The sequence below is a fragment of the Solea solea genome, chromosome 9 (genome assembly GCF_958295425.1).
Source record: "Solea solea chromosome 9, fSolSol10.1, whole genome shotgun sequence".
NCBI classification, from domain to species: Eukaryota; Metazoa; Chordata; class Actinopteri; order Pleuronectiformes; family Soleidae; genus Solea; species Solea solea.
In genome coordinates, this window is record NC_081142.1 from 25,660,019 (window position 1) to 25,675,661 (window position 15,643).

At 46.8% G+C, this 15,643-nt stretch overlaps 2 protein-coding genes across 4 annotated transcripts; one reads left to right on the plus strand and one right to left on the minus strand.

The window, feature by feature from the left end:
- Window positions 1-399: 399 nt before the first annotated feature.
- On the minus strand, window positions 400-9,664 carry stil (STIL centriolar assembly protein). 3 transcript variants are annotated; one of them, XM_058637746.1, is made up of 16 exons: window positions 9,234-9,664; window positions 8,880-8,942; window positions 8,069-8,184; window positions 7,790-7,977; window positions 7,248-7,495; window positions 7,087-7,170; window positions 6,263-6,349; window positions 4,120-4,270; window positions 3,942-4,042; window positions 3,724-3,832; window positions 3,162-3,650; window positions 2,614-2,704; window positions 2,135-2,309; window positions 1,896-2,001; window positions 1,558-1,814; window positions 400-1,174 (listed from the first exon to the last, which is right to left on the minus strand). In XM_058637746.1, the coding sequence occupies exons 1-16, from the start codon at window positions 9,311-9,313 to the stop codon at window positions 598-600; spliced, it is 2,922 nt and encodes a 973-aa protein (XP_058493729.1). In that variant the 5' UTR covers window positions 9,314-9,664; the 3' UTR covers window positions 400-597. The 3 variants fall into 3 exon arrangements, with proteins under 3 accessions (XP_058493729.1, XP_058493727.1, XP_058493728.1); XM_058637744.1 differs by having other exon boundaries at window positions 8,880-8,978; window positions 9,234-9,662; XM_058637745.1 differs by having other exon boundaries at window positions 3,942-4,039; window positions 8,880-8,978; window positions 9,234-9,661.
- A 272-nt stretch (window positions 9,665-9,936) lies between these two features.
- On the plus strand, window positions 9,937-14,928 carry serpinc1 (serpin peptidase inhibitor, clade C (antithrombin), member 1). Its single transcript, XM_058637747.1, has 9 exons — window positions 9,937-10,026; window positions 10,617-10,654; window positions 10,731-11,094; window positions 11,601-11,816; window positions 11,885-12,022; window positions 12,235-12,453; window positions 12,530-12,704; window positions 12,826-12,890; window positions 13,563-14,928. The coding sequence occupies exons 3-9, from the start codon at window positions 10,732-10,734 to the stop codon at window positions 13,737-13,739; spliced, it is 1,353 nt and encodes a 450-aa protein (XP_058493730.1). The 5' UTR covers window positions 9,937-10,026; window positions 10,617-10,654; window position 10,731; the 3' UTR covers window positions 13,740-14,928.
- The last annotated feature ends 715 nt before the right edge of the window (window positions 14,929-15,643 follow it).

Here is a 15,643-nt window from a genome sequence, read left to right on the forward strand (position 1 = left end):
AACACAGACACGCTATTTTTACACTTAGCATCAAAATGAGATGTTTGTGTCCTCAGTGTGTTTGTCCTCATTCCCCACTGAGTGTCGTCAGTGTGTTTGTCCTGTCCTCACTGAGTGTGTGTCCCCGGTCCCCACTGTGTGTGTCCTCAGTGTTTTGTTACACTCATAAATAATTAGTCCACTGTTGCTTTTCAGGTAATGACTGTGTAGAACGATCCAGCTGCTCACACATACATGATTTAAAACACACACACACTGAAAAAAGTATATTTAGTTACCAGATAACCTGGTAACCGCCAAATGTTGCTGGAAAAAAAACAATCCTCTGAACCAATCAGCTGTCAGTGCTTCAGGTCACATGATCCACAGCAAACATCAAAATATCAAAAACAAACGTGGTTTAAAAGTATTATTAAGACTTTTATTAGTGTAATCATGAACACACACACAGACACATTCCATTTAAACCAGTCTAAAAACAGTAAAATCACACTTTATTAAAAAAAAGGTTTTTTTAAAAAAAGTCCAGTGTTTGATCTTTGAAGACGTTGCATGTTTCAACATGTGGAGTTTTTAATGTCACAGCAGTTTGTTGGGTCAGAAGAGTTTGGGCAGTTGTCTCAGTCGACTCAGGTCCAGGATGTTTCCCATGGACGCCTCCGTCTGGCGGCTGCTCGCCCTCACTAAAGATGGCCGCCTGTCAAGGCAGTTCTCTTTGTCATTGGCGTTTGTTGTTCTGCTGTTTCTGGACAACACCTGCATCTTTGGACGCAGGTCTCTGATCAGCTGAGTCTGGGGGTGGAGCTTTGCACTTAGAGGTTCGGGGGACAGGAGATGAGGTGACGCCCCCTGAACTCTGACCTCCTTCTGCTCCTCCTCCTCCTCGATCAAACCGTATCTCCTCATGTACTTCCTGGTGGCCAGAGACATGTTGCTAGGTGACAGCAGGGAGTCAGTGGAGGAGGCGTGGTCTGGCTGGGGGGTGTGGCCTCCCAGAGACAACCTGCTAAGCTGAGAGTTGCTGAGGTAACGCAGTGCGATGGCGTTGGCCTCCAGACTGAGGTCAACGGTGCTCCTGCTGCCGGCGCCAGAGGACGGAAACAGAGATGTGACATTCGGGTCAGACACGGACAATCTGGACACGACGGCTGCTGGACTGATGCTGGCCAGAGTGCTACACACACAGACAGACAGACAGACATTATTTGTTGTGAAAATGATGAGGATAATAATTAGCAGGTTTTTAGGTCTGGCCAATATATAGATATTAAATGCAAATTAAATGTATATATGAGAGCAGCTCTGGTCTCAGATGTTAGATTTCATCACATCAAGATACAAAAGAGTATCTGTGATGACCTTTGCTGCTTTTAAAGGCTGTTGCATTAATCATAATATTTATGATACACAAAATATTATCAACAAAATGATACCTACAAAGTGACTTGTTTAATTTGAATTATTTGTGTTATATTTATGTGATTGTAACATGTAAATAAGAAATAAAGCAGCCTTAACTTAACAGGACATCATGAGGAGAATAATCTCTGTATTTACCCGGCACTCTCCACAGCTGCGACTCGTCTCTGAGACTCTGTCACTTCATCCATGTCCACTCCGAGCTGCTGCAGCTGACGCAGCGTCGCACTGACCACAGTGTCTGCTGCTGCTGGACTCTGCTGCTTCATCCATGAAGAAGAGGAAGAGGAGGAGCTGTCAGAAACCATCGACAGGCTCCTCCTCCTCCTGGGCTCCTCCTCTTCCTTCACTTCCTCTCTGCTGTCTGACTCCTGAAGACGAGTGGTCAGCTGAGTCTGAGAGGGAAGAGGGAGTTAAATGAGTGAGTGAGTTTGTGTGTGTGTGTGTGTGTGTGTGTGTGTGCATGCGCATGTTACCATCAGGTTGTGGTAGAAGCTCTGCTCCTCCTCGTCGTCTTCTCTCAACATGCTCACACTCTTTGGACTGTGAGGACAATCAGCTGGAGACGATGAAGATGATCCACTGTGGACCACAGATGGCATCATCATCATCATCACACTGCTCTCTCCTTTCTTAACATTTGGACTTTTACAGACACTTTATTTAACCCTTTTGTAACAAGTTCCAGTGTGATGTGATGATGTCACAGCCTCACCTGTGCTGAGCAGCGGGGGAACAGGGAGCCACCTGATGTGTGATGATGTCACTAGGCTCAGACCCGCCCACAGGCATAGTGATTGACAGGTCCTGTGAGATGCATCTACAGGAGGAGGGGGAGAGGGGCGGAGCCTGTGCCTTCTGGACAGGGTCACTCCAGAACAGACTGGAACCTGAAAGAGTTAAATCATCATTTTACACCAGGGCAGCAATGATTAATCCATGATTAATCCATGACTAAATTGATTGCCAACCATTTTGTTTTTAATCATTCAAACCAGTTTGTGTGATTTTCTTAAATGTGAATATCTTCTGCATTCTTTGCTCCATAAAACAAACACTGTTAAATATTTTCTGAACCAAACAAGTAATCAATTATTGCTGAATATAATCGACAGATTAATCGATTAAAATAATGCGCGCGCGCGCACACACACACACACACACACACACAAACACACACAAACACACACTCACCTGTCCCCACAGCGATACTGTTCATGCTCCTTTGCGTCACCTGCTGACTGGAGGCCTGAATCTTCCCCTGAGCTTCCAACAACATCTGCACCTACAGCCAGAGACACTTCTGTTACCATGACACACACACACACACACACAGACTGACCCACACGGTCACAGACAGACACACACACACACACACACACAAACTGACCAAAACAATTGTGATTCACGAAGTACATGCAATAATTTAGAACATATTTTCTATATTATCTTAAATTTAAAGGGGCGGAGTTTCTGTCTGTGCCCACATGAAAACAGACTAACGCTAAAGCCAGAAAGCAGCAGTACATAACTTTGTGTCAGCTGACACAGTTCAAACTAAGTCACTTCCTGTGTGAAGCGTGTTACCAGGCACACGGGAAGTGACTAGTTTGATGTCAGAGTTTGACTGAAGTGTCAACAGAAAACACACACACACACACACACACACACTCTATTCATGAAAAACAAAAATAAACTTCATTTCACTCATCACTTCTGTCAGAAGGGAGACGTGTTCTCACCTGAGCCTGCAGGAGGCGCAGCTGTCGGTCCTGGTGGAGGAGGAGCTGGAAGGTGTCTGATTGGACGTCTCCGCCCACCTGACCAAAGGCCTGGTCCCTGCAGGTCGGGCGGGGGAGACAAGAGGGGGACACGAGGTCTGCAGGAGGGGAGGGGTCATCACACTGTGGGGGGAGGAGGGAGGGGGCAGGAGGAGGGAGGGTGGGGGAGGAGGCCACGGCTGAGGGGGAGGAGACGATGGTGGTGGGTTGGCAACTGTGGGCGGAGCAGCAAGAGCAAGGCTGCTGCAGGTGGGGGTTAGGGGTGCTGTGGAGGTGAGGAGGAGGAGCAGGTCTGAGAACTCGGGAGGGGGAGGAGGAAGAGGTGTTTCTGTTTGGAGGAGCACACTTTCTGTCGGGGGCGAGTGTGTGGGTGGAGCCACAGTGATTGGAGGTGAAGCTGCTGTCGATCAGCAGAGACAGTTCAGGAACCGACGGCTGAACTCTGCGTGTCTGAAACGACAAACGGATGCTTCAGCTGTCGTCACTTAGGCCCGCCCCCTCTGACATCACACCTGTGACTCACCTGTGGAGCGGGAGGGTGAGGACTTGGGGACGGACGCGGAGACAGGTCCTCGTCCTCCACTCCAGAGTCCTGATCACTGACAGACAGACCAGTAGCTGGAGGGGGGGCACTGAGGACAGAGGGACAGACAGAGGGACAAGTCAGTCCACGGTGTCCACACAGAGGGACAGTAAGTCCTTCAAGTCCTCACAGGGACAGGTCAGGGTCTCAGCTGGTACCTGTTGAAGGAGCTCTGAGCGTCTCTGAAGATCTCCATGTGTCTGCCTTGAGCTTTGGTTAGCTCACACTGCAGAGTCTGACCATCCACTGGCGCCACCTGCTGGACATACACTTTATTACGATTCAAACCAAATCATCACAAATTCAAAGAAACCCTTAAAAAAGGCCTGATGTTACCTGGTAGAGTGTGATGGACTGGAAGGCAGTCAGGAGCTCACAGTCCAGCGGGAGTCCAGGACCAGGACCAGGACGACACTGGAAGAACTGAGGAGTTCTATGAGTGTCAGAGAACAGAACCAGGAGGAAGCAGCCACTCTCTGAGAGAACTCTGAAAGACAACAGAGACACTGGTCACACACGACTGACACACATCTGTTCACGACACACACACACACACCTATATACCTGTACACGACACACACACACACCTATATACCTGTAAAATGTTTAAGAGTGCACCTAACAATTTTTCTAGGTGGCACTGGTGCACCTGACACTGTCCAGAGGAAAATGTAAATTTCTTTTTTTGCACATCATCTCTCTGTGTTCTCACTCATGGTAGGATCATATCGTGGTCTAAACCAATAAGAGACAGAGATAGGGCAGATCTTTGCCTGATTGGCTGTGGTAGTGTTCACTGCTCTAAGTTGTGTGTGCTTAAAAATTGCGAGCGACCCAGTGTTGACAACTTGGCGACTTTGTCACTAAATCTGGCGACTTTCCAACTCCTCCTGGTGACTTTTTTTGTCAAAAGCGACTAGCACCAAATCTAGTGATTTGCCAGCAATTCGTCAGCGGGTCAACGTTTCAAATCGAAACTTTAAAAAAACACACACAACATGTCTATAAAACACACTACATGCCGTGACATGTGTAGAAAGTGTCCCCTCTCCCAGCTGCATTTCAGCAGCAGGCAGTAATACTCAGATCCTCTGAGGAATGAAAAATTATCTTTGAGATTTGAAATGTTCAATTTCAGTTCAGTGAAGCACTTTAAACACTTTATTTTTCTTATTATATATAATCGTACTTCAAATAAAGACAAGCATTTCTCTACACCTTATTGTTGTTGCACCTTAAAGCACACAGCGCCCCCTGCCTGCCGGGAGGTTTCTATGCGTCTGCCAGCACCAGCAACAGTACACGGTGCACAGTAATGAGCAGGGGAAATGTGTCTAGCTTACATATGAGGTGTCTCAAGCTTGAGGAAAATACACTTTTATTGAACACAATAACGTATTATAATCTTTTAAACAATTATTGACAATAAAATAAATATATTAACAACCAACTATATAGAGTAAAATCACGTAACACAAATACAAGAACAATCCAAAAGGTCTGTATCTCCAACCCACTCCCTCCCCTGTCCCCATCACAATCCTCCCCTCCACCCATGTTAACACCTTTGGCCCTCCCAACATTTCTTGGATGCTAACGCATCTCTGTGAAGTAATCTGTCAGTAATTTGAGAATGACAGCTTTCACGGATCACAGTGGCCCTCGCGCATAGTGATGCTGCGTTCGAGACTGTAGGAAAAAGGTCAGACGACCTACTGGAAAAATGACACTGCAACTCCACTCAAAGTCCGAGTCCTTACTTGGCTGGGCACAAATCCATCTACCCTGACTTCACGGAGAATCAGTTTCTCATTTCACACAACAATGGGAATGACATGCATCTGGAAATTTCAACTGGGAAATTTCCGACCTCTAATTTTGTCTTTGAACGCAGCATAAAGTAAACAAACGTTGCATGTGGAATACCTACAATCTTTTTATGAAGATGGATCTTCCAAATGTTGTTTATTTCACAGATAAACCTATAGGCCTAGATGAATTTCCTTGCTAATTCTATCAAATGACTACGTTTGCTGTAACATTACTAAAGTTGCAGGACTGTTTCCCCTGACATCTACCCGATGCTTGACATTATCAAGTAAGCTCAAAGTTTCTCATTGCACCTTCCCCAAACCTGGAGCTAACTCTACCTCCATTTTGGTGTATGCTGAGAGACGGTGCGGCGTGGAATAGCGGGGTTTATTGCGCCACATCACTGCATTAAACCGGTAACGTATATCTGGATGATATGTACAGTATGTAGCGAAGGTTTGTGATTTATTCTCTTAAAGAAAATAATTTCAAACAGGTGTGTGATTAACCTGGATATGAAGCGTCCAAAGCGCAAAATAATATAACGTTAGTTTCTAAAGAGACAAGACTGAGCCCACTCTCCACATCTCCTCATTAAAAAAAAAAAAAAAAAAAAAAAAACACGACACACATACACCTGTACACGACACAGAAGCTTGTCTCTTACCTGTCTTGAAGGGCGGAGCTAAACAGGAACCTCAGACAACAGGCGAAAACCTGAGGGTTGTAGATGTGTGTGACTCCACTGAGCCACCTGTAAGACACACACAGGTTTGTTTAGTTTCTGAATTTGACTTTTATTACAACAACCAAACTTCATTTGTCATACTTCTCCTTTTCTCCAGTAGGGGGCAGCCATCTTTACCTAGCTCTGTTTGTCAGTAAAATCAAGTCAAACAAGCGATCAGAGGTGGCAGATTTCACCATATTCACAAAACAAGCCTCTGTCGGCCTGTCACGTGTTCGAGTCCACTTCAGGGTCATAATTCTTGGGCAACGTGTGTGTCTATCACAAATTCTAACAAACCTTTGTCAGCCTCTGTCGCTCATATTGCAAGCGGAGACGGAGACACACACACACACACACACACCTACTACTACTACTACTACTACTACTACTACTACTACTATTACTACTCCATGGGGCAAAGTAATGAACTTGATTTGATTTGGAGTCTGACCCCAAAACAGAGCTTAGACAATGCTGTGGTTTAAGTCCCGCCCAGACACACCAACCACAGCATCGTCTAAACTCCGCCCTTGACACACTGACCACAGAAATGTCGAAGCACTGCCCCGACACACTGGCGACAGCGTCGTCTAAGGCCCGCCCCTGACCACAGCATCAGCAACAGAACATTCTCATGATCAGATGAAGATGGCTGCCCCCTACTGGTGAGAAAGTGACTAGTTCTATCAGAGTGAGTAGAATATTCAGTGTGATCATAACTCAGCAGAATGTGGATCATGACTCAAATGTGTGTGACTCACAGTCCGACCAGCGGCAGGTTCACAGCTTTGGGATCAGACTCTAGCAGGAGCAGCAGTTTTCTGGACTGATCCATGGTCAAAAACCTGGAGACACAAACACGCCATGAAAACACGTCACAACAACCGTGACTCTGCACACACACCAGGTCACGTGACCTCACCCTCTCTGGCGGCCGATGGCGGGCTGCAGCGAGCGGCCGGTGCCGGTCAGACTTCTCAGCAGAGCTGTGGGGATGATGGGGACGGCGCGGACAGACTGGACGTCCATGCAGATGGACGGACACACGGCCGACCAGCTGAGACTGAACGATGCCGCGTCACACTGTTGACAGCTGACAACACGACCTCTGACCTTTATCAACTGAGACAAATCCAGGGATTGTCTGCTGCTCACACACTGCTGCAACACCTACAGGGAGAGGTAGAGAGAGAGCTCAATCAGTTTAATGATATCTATGTCACATGTTCACGTCTTTACCAGCAGCAGTGGATCAACAACTCCTGTGTGCTGTGATGTTAAAATTACTGATTTATATGTATATATTTAGATATATACACATATACATAAATATACATGACTCACCAGTGTGTTTAAATATGCCTGTGTGGTCTTGGGTTACTTTAGTGTGATGTTTTTAGAAAAATGTGTGAATTACACATGAGAGTTCAGGAGCACGTTAGACAACGGACTCAGGACTTTTACCTTTATGCAGTGATGCAGCTCAGCCTCTGATTGGACAACAGGGTTGGGCGTTGTCTCCGGCTCAGTAGAAAACACACAAGGAACCAGGATGTCTCCAGGTAACAGAGCTGAGGGAACCCGGGCCGAGGATCCAGTCTGGTCCCGACCCGGATCAAAGCGTTCCAGAGTCACAGTGAGCCCTGCTTCATCTGGACCACACACGCACACAGTTTACACACGTTATCACAGTGACACCAGTGATTCTGGCAAATCAGAGCCCAGCATGAGGTGACCTCTGACCTGCGTTCACAGACACTGATCCAAGAAAGAAACAGTGGAGCCGGCGCTTGTTACTGTGACGGACATGGCGCTGGGCGAGACGTAGCGCTTTCTCCAAGAGAACCACCCTGGGCTTCCTGCATACATACACACACACATAATTATATACCCTTTCATTGTATACAAACATTCCAAGCCTAGCAAGAATACGCACACAGTTTGGGGTCAGAAAGCATCACCACAGGTAAGCGAAGAGCATGTATGCTGAATATGTTCTTTCGTTGTCTTTTAAGGACCGCGAACAATACCTAAATAAATTAGCACATTAAAAGTGAATCATTTTGGTTTCTGGACAAAACAAGACATTTGAGAACATCATCATTTCCTGGTTTGACAAACACCAATCAACATTTTTTAAGGTTTTCTGATATTTTATAGACCAAACGATTAATCGAGAAAAATTATCGACAGATTAATCGATTATGAAAATAATCGTTAGTTGCAGCTCTAGATAAAACTAGCCGGTACACACGAGAAAGTCTATGCGCATACAAGTTGCTTGTACTACACTACAAACACAAGCCTCTTTGACTGCAGTAGCATCACCCCAGTCTTCTCTTTCTAATGCTTGGAGCCACAGACGACGTCTATTTTTTTTTTTTAAAAGGATGAGATCCTGTAGGGATTCTGAAGAACTTGACACCATTGCTGGTTCTATTTTCACAGCCAACTACGCTACAAGTAAGCATCTTATGTGTTGGACTGTTGAGCTCTCGAAAGGGTCTATAGAATCAGTAAGAAATGAGTGGTGACCTCTGATCTGTGTGTTTACCTGCGTGAGCAGAGCTGGAGCTGGAGCTTATCTCCTGTGGCGGTGCCATCCCATAAAGATAATCTGGATTTGGGGAAACTCAGAGAATTTGTGGAGGTTCTGCAGAACAACAACAACAAAAGAACCCAGTCAAACATACGGAGTTCTAAAGAAAACAAATAATCAATCTATATGTTAATTTATTTATGTAATATGATATATAATCATATATAATATACAATATGATAACGCTGATAAACTTGTGGGACAAACACATATCATCCTCATCTCTGTTGGCTTTCAGGTCCTTCACCTGTGACGTCACAGCGGAGAGGCGACTGCAGGTGTTCCTAATAAACTGACGTCAGTACCCACCTTCCTCTCACGTTCTCCGGGGTAAACACCTCCTCAAATACGCCGGGCGGCAGAGCCTGGAGCTTCACCGGGCAGCTCATCCCGCTCTGCCCGTCAGAGAGCACCTCTGCTCGCTCTGCCCTGGAATCGCCCGCTGACGTCAGTTAGCCTCGTTAGCTTCCTGCTCGGGCCGCATCCGCTGAGACAGTTAGCTTTGTTAGCTTCACTAGCGGAACCAAACTCCAGTGAACCGAACACGAGCCGAACAGTTGAATAAGATGTAAACTAAAGGCGCGCTGTTATTGACTCTCTCCTCGATTATGAATTCAAACGGAAGCGAGCCTCAATTTGAGCGCGGCGCTGTTTTCACTCTGCACTCGCGCCGGAACTCAGCGGACCAATAAGAAGCTCCGTCTCTGCCACCACAGCTACCGCCTTTCTTCTTCGTGTGATAATGACGTCACACTACACGGACCAAAGCTCGACAGCGCCCTCACAGGACAGGACGAGGGGCTTTTAAAGGAGCAGACCGCAGATTTTATTTGAAATTTTGAGCACACAAACATGATCGTACATGTGACAGTAAACACAAACAAAAACAATAATGAAATAAACTAAACAACATGAAACATGAAAATGAACAGCACAGAATTAATGTTTGTCAAACATCAGCTGATTCCTGGAATGTTGACCACAGACGATCAATGTCTCAAAGGTCAGAACGATGACTCGGCGTTCTGACGGACACTGACCGGAGCTCATCTACAACGACTCAGCGACTCTGAACACACGTCTGCTCTTTTCACCTGCTCAGGTAAGACTAAACATAAACATATAGTATAAATAGAAACATTAAATATAAATAGAAACACATCTCAAATAAATAAAGTCATGACGCATAAAGTTGCTTCTTTTCTCTGTAAATGTTTCCTTTTAAAAACATTTAATATATATTTGATCTATATATTAAACATATGATCTTTAAAATTTAAAATCATACAAAAGTGAAAATGTCAGGTTTTGGGATTAATAACAAAAACAGAATCAAAGGTGATTTTATTCTGGAAAACTTCAAGTAAGGACATTTTGTCTGTCCCTCACGTTCTGTCTCACCCACTAATGATTGAGTTTGAATGATTTCTTTGTTTTATGAAGCAAAGAAAGCAGAAAATATTTATTTTTAAGAAGCTGAAAAATAATAGAAACTGCTTTGAATTATTAAAAAAAATTAAATGAATCAATGATGATGTGTGTGTGTGTGTGTGAGAGAGAGAAAGAGACATCATGATACACGTGAAATCATGTCATGATGATTATGTCATCACTGAATACAGCATGCATTCAGTGATCAAACACAAAAAAAACAGTTTCTAACTTGATTTCTCTCATTGGCCTCTGGTTAAGCCCCGCCCTCAAAGACAGACACGCCAATCACAGCACAGGTCAGTTGTTGATTTGTTGATTGAGACCCTGTCTCTTTAAGACATAAACCCTTTGGTTGACGTGTGGTGTCTCCAGGATGACGGCAGCTGATTGGTTGTTGGTGGCGGCGTTTCTGCCACTCGTCTCCGTCACCGTCCATCAGGACATCTGCAGCGTCAAACCCAGAGAACTCGCTCTGGAGCCGCGCTGCGTCTACCGCAGCCCCGAGCCCGAAGAACTCACCCCTGATCCCACCTCTGACCCGGTCCCCGAGTCCACCAACCCCCGGGTGTGGGAGCTGTCCAAGGCCAACGGCCGCTTCGCGCTGTCGCTCTACAAACAGCTGGTCCGCAGTAAAGACCCAGAGTCCAACATCTTCATGTCCCCGATCAGCGTGTCCACAGCCTTCGCTATGACCAAACTGGGAGCCTGTAACGAGACGCTGAGGCAAATCATGGAGGTTAGAGGTCAACTAGCTCACACACACACACACCAATGTCGCTAAACACAATTAAAAAACAGACTTCAGGTTTGTATGAGGAACTGACTGTGAGCGCCCCCTGCTGCCTGAGACAAAGAAGCTTACTCTCTATGTCAAGTTTGTAAACCACTCACTCTCCCACACCAAAGTCCATAGAGAAAATCAGTGATTTTAACATCACACACAGCAGTTCTTGATCCACTGCTGCCTCCATCACTAAGTTAAAATGTCTTATTTTGTCACTTAAGTGTTTGAAGTTTTTTGTTCAGCTTGACCTTGGTGACACAAAGTGACCACACAAGGCAGCAGAGGACCAGCAGCTCCTGTGTCCCTGTGAGCTAAAATCACTGATTTTCTCTATGGCCTTTGGTGTGGGAGAGTGAGAGATCTGCTTTTCAACAGAAATGGTGTTGACAATGTGTCAAATACCAGCACTGAACCTGACTGGGTCAATAAACGTCTTCTGTCTCTTTGTCTTCCTGCAGGTGTTTGAGTTTGACACCATCAAAGAAAAGACATCAGATCAGGTTCACTTCTTCTTCGCCAAACTCAACTGTCGTTTGTACAGGAAGAAGGACGCGTCCACCGAGCTCGTGTCCGCTAACAGACTGTTCGGAGACACATCTCTGGTCTTTAATGAGACGTATCAGAACATCAGTGAGACAGTTTACGGAGCCAAACTGCTTCCTCTCAACTTCAAGGTCAGTTCTGGTCCAGTGTCTGACCTCAGCTCTCACTCACCCTAATTAACTCTGAGTCTGTGCTGCAGGAAAACCCGGATCAGGCACGGACAACCATCAACAAGTGGATCGCCAGCAAGACCAAGAACCACATCCAGGACACGCTGCCACAGGGGGCGGTGACGTCCAACACGGTCCTTGTCCTCGTCAACACCATCTACTTCAAGGTATGAGACAGAACTGGTACTAATGCTGTGTTTCCAACATGGTACTGTGCAGTTTGGAATGATACAGTCCTGGGTCAGGCCCAGTGTTGTTACGAGCAAACGTATCTCAGGCTAGCATTGTTAGCATTGCTAATGGGAAACAACAAGAATAAATGTGAAGATCTGAACTGTGACTGATCTGACGCGGTTTTCTTGTTGGTCGTGTGTTTCAGGGTCAATGGCAGAACAAGTTTGACAAAAGTGACGTGTACACAACAGATTTCCACGTCAGTGCGAGTCGCAGCTGCTCCGTGGACATGATGTTCCAGGAGAAAGAGTTCAGGTACAGTTTCTTCCCTGAAGACCACGTCCAGGTGCTGGAGATGCCGTACCGTGGAGACGACATCACCATGGTCCTCATTCTGCCCACTAAAGACACTGCACTCAGTCAGGTAATCGGATTAACCATGAAGACCCAGTCAGGTAATTTAATTTACCATGAAGACTCAGTCAGGTATGTGTGTGCAGGTGGAGGACAGTCTGGACCTGACCAAAGTGAAGAACTGGTTGAGGGACATTAGGAAGACTTCAGTATCCGTCCATGTCCCTCGATTTAAGGTGGAGGACAGTTTCACTCTGAAGGAGACGTTGAAAGAAATGGGACTGACTAACCTGTTTGACCCAAACATGGCCAGTCTTCCAGGTAATCTGATTACTTTCAGCCACGTAATCTGATTACATTTAGACCCCCACAAGGTCAGTCAGGTAATCTGATTACAGGCCAGTCTGTGACAGGGAGGGTGACTCTTGGGTGTGTCTTTCAGGAATGCTGGAGGACGGCAGTGATGGACTCTACATCTCAGACGCCTACCACAAAGCTTTTCTGGAGGTGAGTCATTCTGATCACAAGATCCAGAGCCCTGATGTGATCTGGTCCAGGGTCAGGGTGGACAGCCTACTTTAATCTCTTGACATAAAAACAGCTTTAACCAGCAGACTGGTCCTCTTGAAAGGTGTGGTTTTGAACCTCTTCCAGTGAAGAGAGGGGAGAACCGGGAACAGAACCACTGACAGATGGAGCTGAGAATGTTTAACCCCAAAGCCAGCACATTAAGCCCAGCTAGCATGGTCATAGCACAGTGTGGAGACGTCACGCAAGAGAACTCTGTAGATCCATGGTCCAGTAGGTGAAGGTAACACCTGGAGCTCAGGACTCTTCTGTCCTATGTCTTTGCGAAGCTTCAGGGCAACCATGTTAGCTGAAACAATTATGCTAACTTACCTGTGGAGGACGAGGAGTTGAGATCTCTGGTTCTCCTAGTTTCTCCTGCTCCTCAGTGGACGATGTGGATGAGGACACAGAGGAAGTAGCTGCTTGGCTCAACCCATTGACCGTCTTTGCACATACCCATTTTAGTTCATAACTTTTTTTTACAATTTGTTTTGTGTTTGACAAAATAAACGGATCATCAGGTGTCTGGTTCTGATGTGATCTGGTCCAGAGTCTGGTTCTAATGTGATCTAGTCCAGGGTCTTGATAAGCCTGTTCTCTGGTTTGTAGGTGAACGAGGAGGGCTCTGAGGCGGCAGCTTCCACAGTGGTGATGGTTGCTGGACGGTCCTTTAATCCTCACCGTGAGATTTTTCTGGCCGATCGTCCGTTTCTGCTTTTAATCAGAGAGTCGACCATTAACACGCTGCTGTTTGCCGGTCGAGTGTCTAACCCCTGCAGCCAATGACAGGACGACCCCCGACCCCTGCAGCCAACGACAAGACGACCCTGACCCCTGCAGCCAACGACAAGACGACCCTGACCCCTGCAGCCAACGACAGGAGGACCCTTGCAACCAACGACAAGATGACTCTGACCCCTGCAGCCAACGACAGGATGACCCCCGACCCCTGCAGCCAACGACAAGACGACCCTGACCCCTGCAGCCAACGACAGGATGACCCCCGACCCCTGCAGCCAACGACAAGACGACCCTGACCCCTGCAGCCAACGACAAGACGACCCTGACCCCTGCAGCCAACGACAGGAGGACCCTTGCAACCAACGACAAGATGACTCTGACCCCTGCAGCCAACGACAGGATGACCCCGACCCCTGCAGCCAACGACAAGACGACCCTGACCCCTGCAGCCAACGACAGGATGACCCCCGACCCCTGCAGCCAACGACAGGATGACCCCGACCCCTGCAGCCAACGACAAGACGACCCTGACCCCTGCAGCCAACGACAGGATGACCCCCGACCCCTGCAGCCAACGACAAGACGACCCTGACCCCTGCAGCTAACGACAAGACGACCCTGACCCCTGCAGCCAACGTCAGGAAGACCTCCGATCCCTGCAGCCAACGACAGGACGACCCCTGCAGCCAACGACAGGACGACCCCCGACCCCTGCAGCCAACGACAAGACGACCCTGAACCCTGCAGCCAACGACAGGACGACCCCCGACCCCTGCAGCCAACGACAAGACGACCCTGAACCCTGCAGCCAACGACAGGACGACCCCTGCAGCCAACGACAAGATGACCCTGACCCCTGCAGCCAACAACAGGATGACCCCCAACCCCTGCAGCCAACGACAGGACGACCCCCGATCCCTGCAGCCAACGACAGGACGACCCCGACCCCTGCAGCCAACGACAGGACGACCCCCGACTCCTGCAGCCAACGGCAAGACGACCCTGACCCCTGCAGCCAACGACAAGACGACCCTGACCCCTGCAGCCAACGACAGGACGACCCCGACCCCTGCAGCCAGCGACAGGACGACCCCCGGCCCCTGCAGCCAATGACAAGACGATCCTGACCCCAGCAGTCAATGAAAACTGTCTGCTGCTTCAGTTTGATATTTTTCTGTTTTAAATGTAAATATCTTTCTACAACAGAATAAAATTTCTTCTCTAACAATGAAAACATTGGTTCAGTCTGGTTCAGACTTACTCAGACCGGTTCAGAATATAACTACTTTGTGTTCCTGTATTATTGTGTAACGACAATTGTGGATTATTATGATTTAACTAATGACATTAATGAATTTAAAATCCCTAATGTAAACCGTAAACAGTTAGTGGCCACCAGGAGGAGGAGCCATGACTTTCAAACTCAACTGACCTGTGGGCCAATGAGAGTGCAGTCCGGGAACACAATGTTCATTCATTCATTCATAGGTCACAGAATTTAAAAGTAAAAGTGTTTTGTTTTGATGGAATGATGCAAGCTTCACAATAAAAGCATCTATGACACAAAATAAATCTGTAAATGTAAAAATATAAGCTAACAGATAATTATTATATAATTTGACTCTGAATAAAGACAGCGAAGTAAAACATGACTCAGCAGTTTAACACAGAAAGTGCTTTATTTGTTATGTATTTATTCCTTTATGACTTCCTGTGAAGGTCATCTGACCTGTGAGTGATAGTGGTCATAGTGAAAGAAGCTTCTTCACATTTTTCTATACTAGCATTGACCCTTGACCTTTCAAACCCCCCCCCCCCCCATAGACATGCAACATAAAGGTCAAAGCTGTCAGGTGGTTCAGTACCTGTGATCAGGAAAAAATGTCCATGAAGAGAAGACAATGATGATGATGAAGATGAGGTCGAGCTGTTTTCACAGTTTGAACATG

Coding starts and splice junctions, on each gene's coding strand:
- serpinc1 (XM_058637747.1), top strand. CDS start 10,732: ATGACGGCAGCTGATTGGTTGTTGGTGGCGGCGTTTCTGCCACTCGTC. Junction 11,095..11,600: donor CGCTGAGGCAAATCATGGAG/GTTAGAGGTCAA, acceptor GTCTTCCTGCAG/GTGTTTGAGTTTGACACCAT. Junction 12,705..12,825: donor AAACATGGCCAGTCTTCCAG/GTAATCTGATTA, acceptor TGTGTCTTTCAG/GAATGCTGGAGGACGGCAGT.
- stil (XM_058637744.1), bottom strand. CDS start 9,313: ATGAGCTGCCCGGTGAAGCTCCAGGCTCTGCCGCCCGGCGTATTTGAG. Junction 4,043..4,119: donor AGTCCATCACACTCTACCAG/GTAACATCAGGC, acceptor GTGTATGTCCAG/CAGGTGGCGCCAGTGGATGG. Junction 2,310..2,613: donor CAGTATCGCTGTGGGGACAG/GTGAGTGTGTGT, acceptor TAACTCTTTCAG/GTTCCAGTCTGTTCTGGAGT.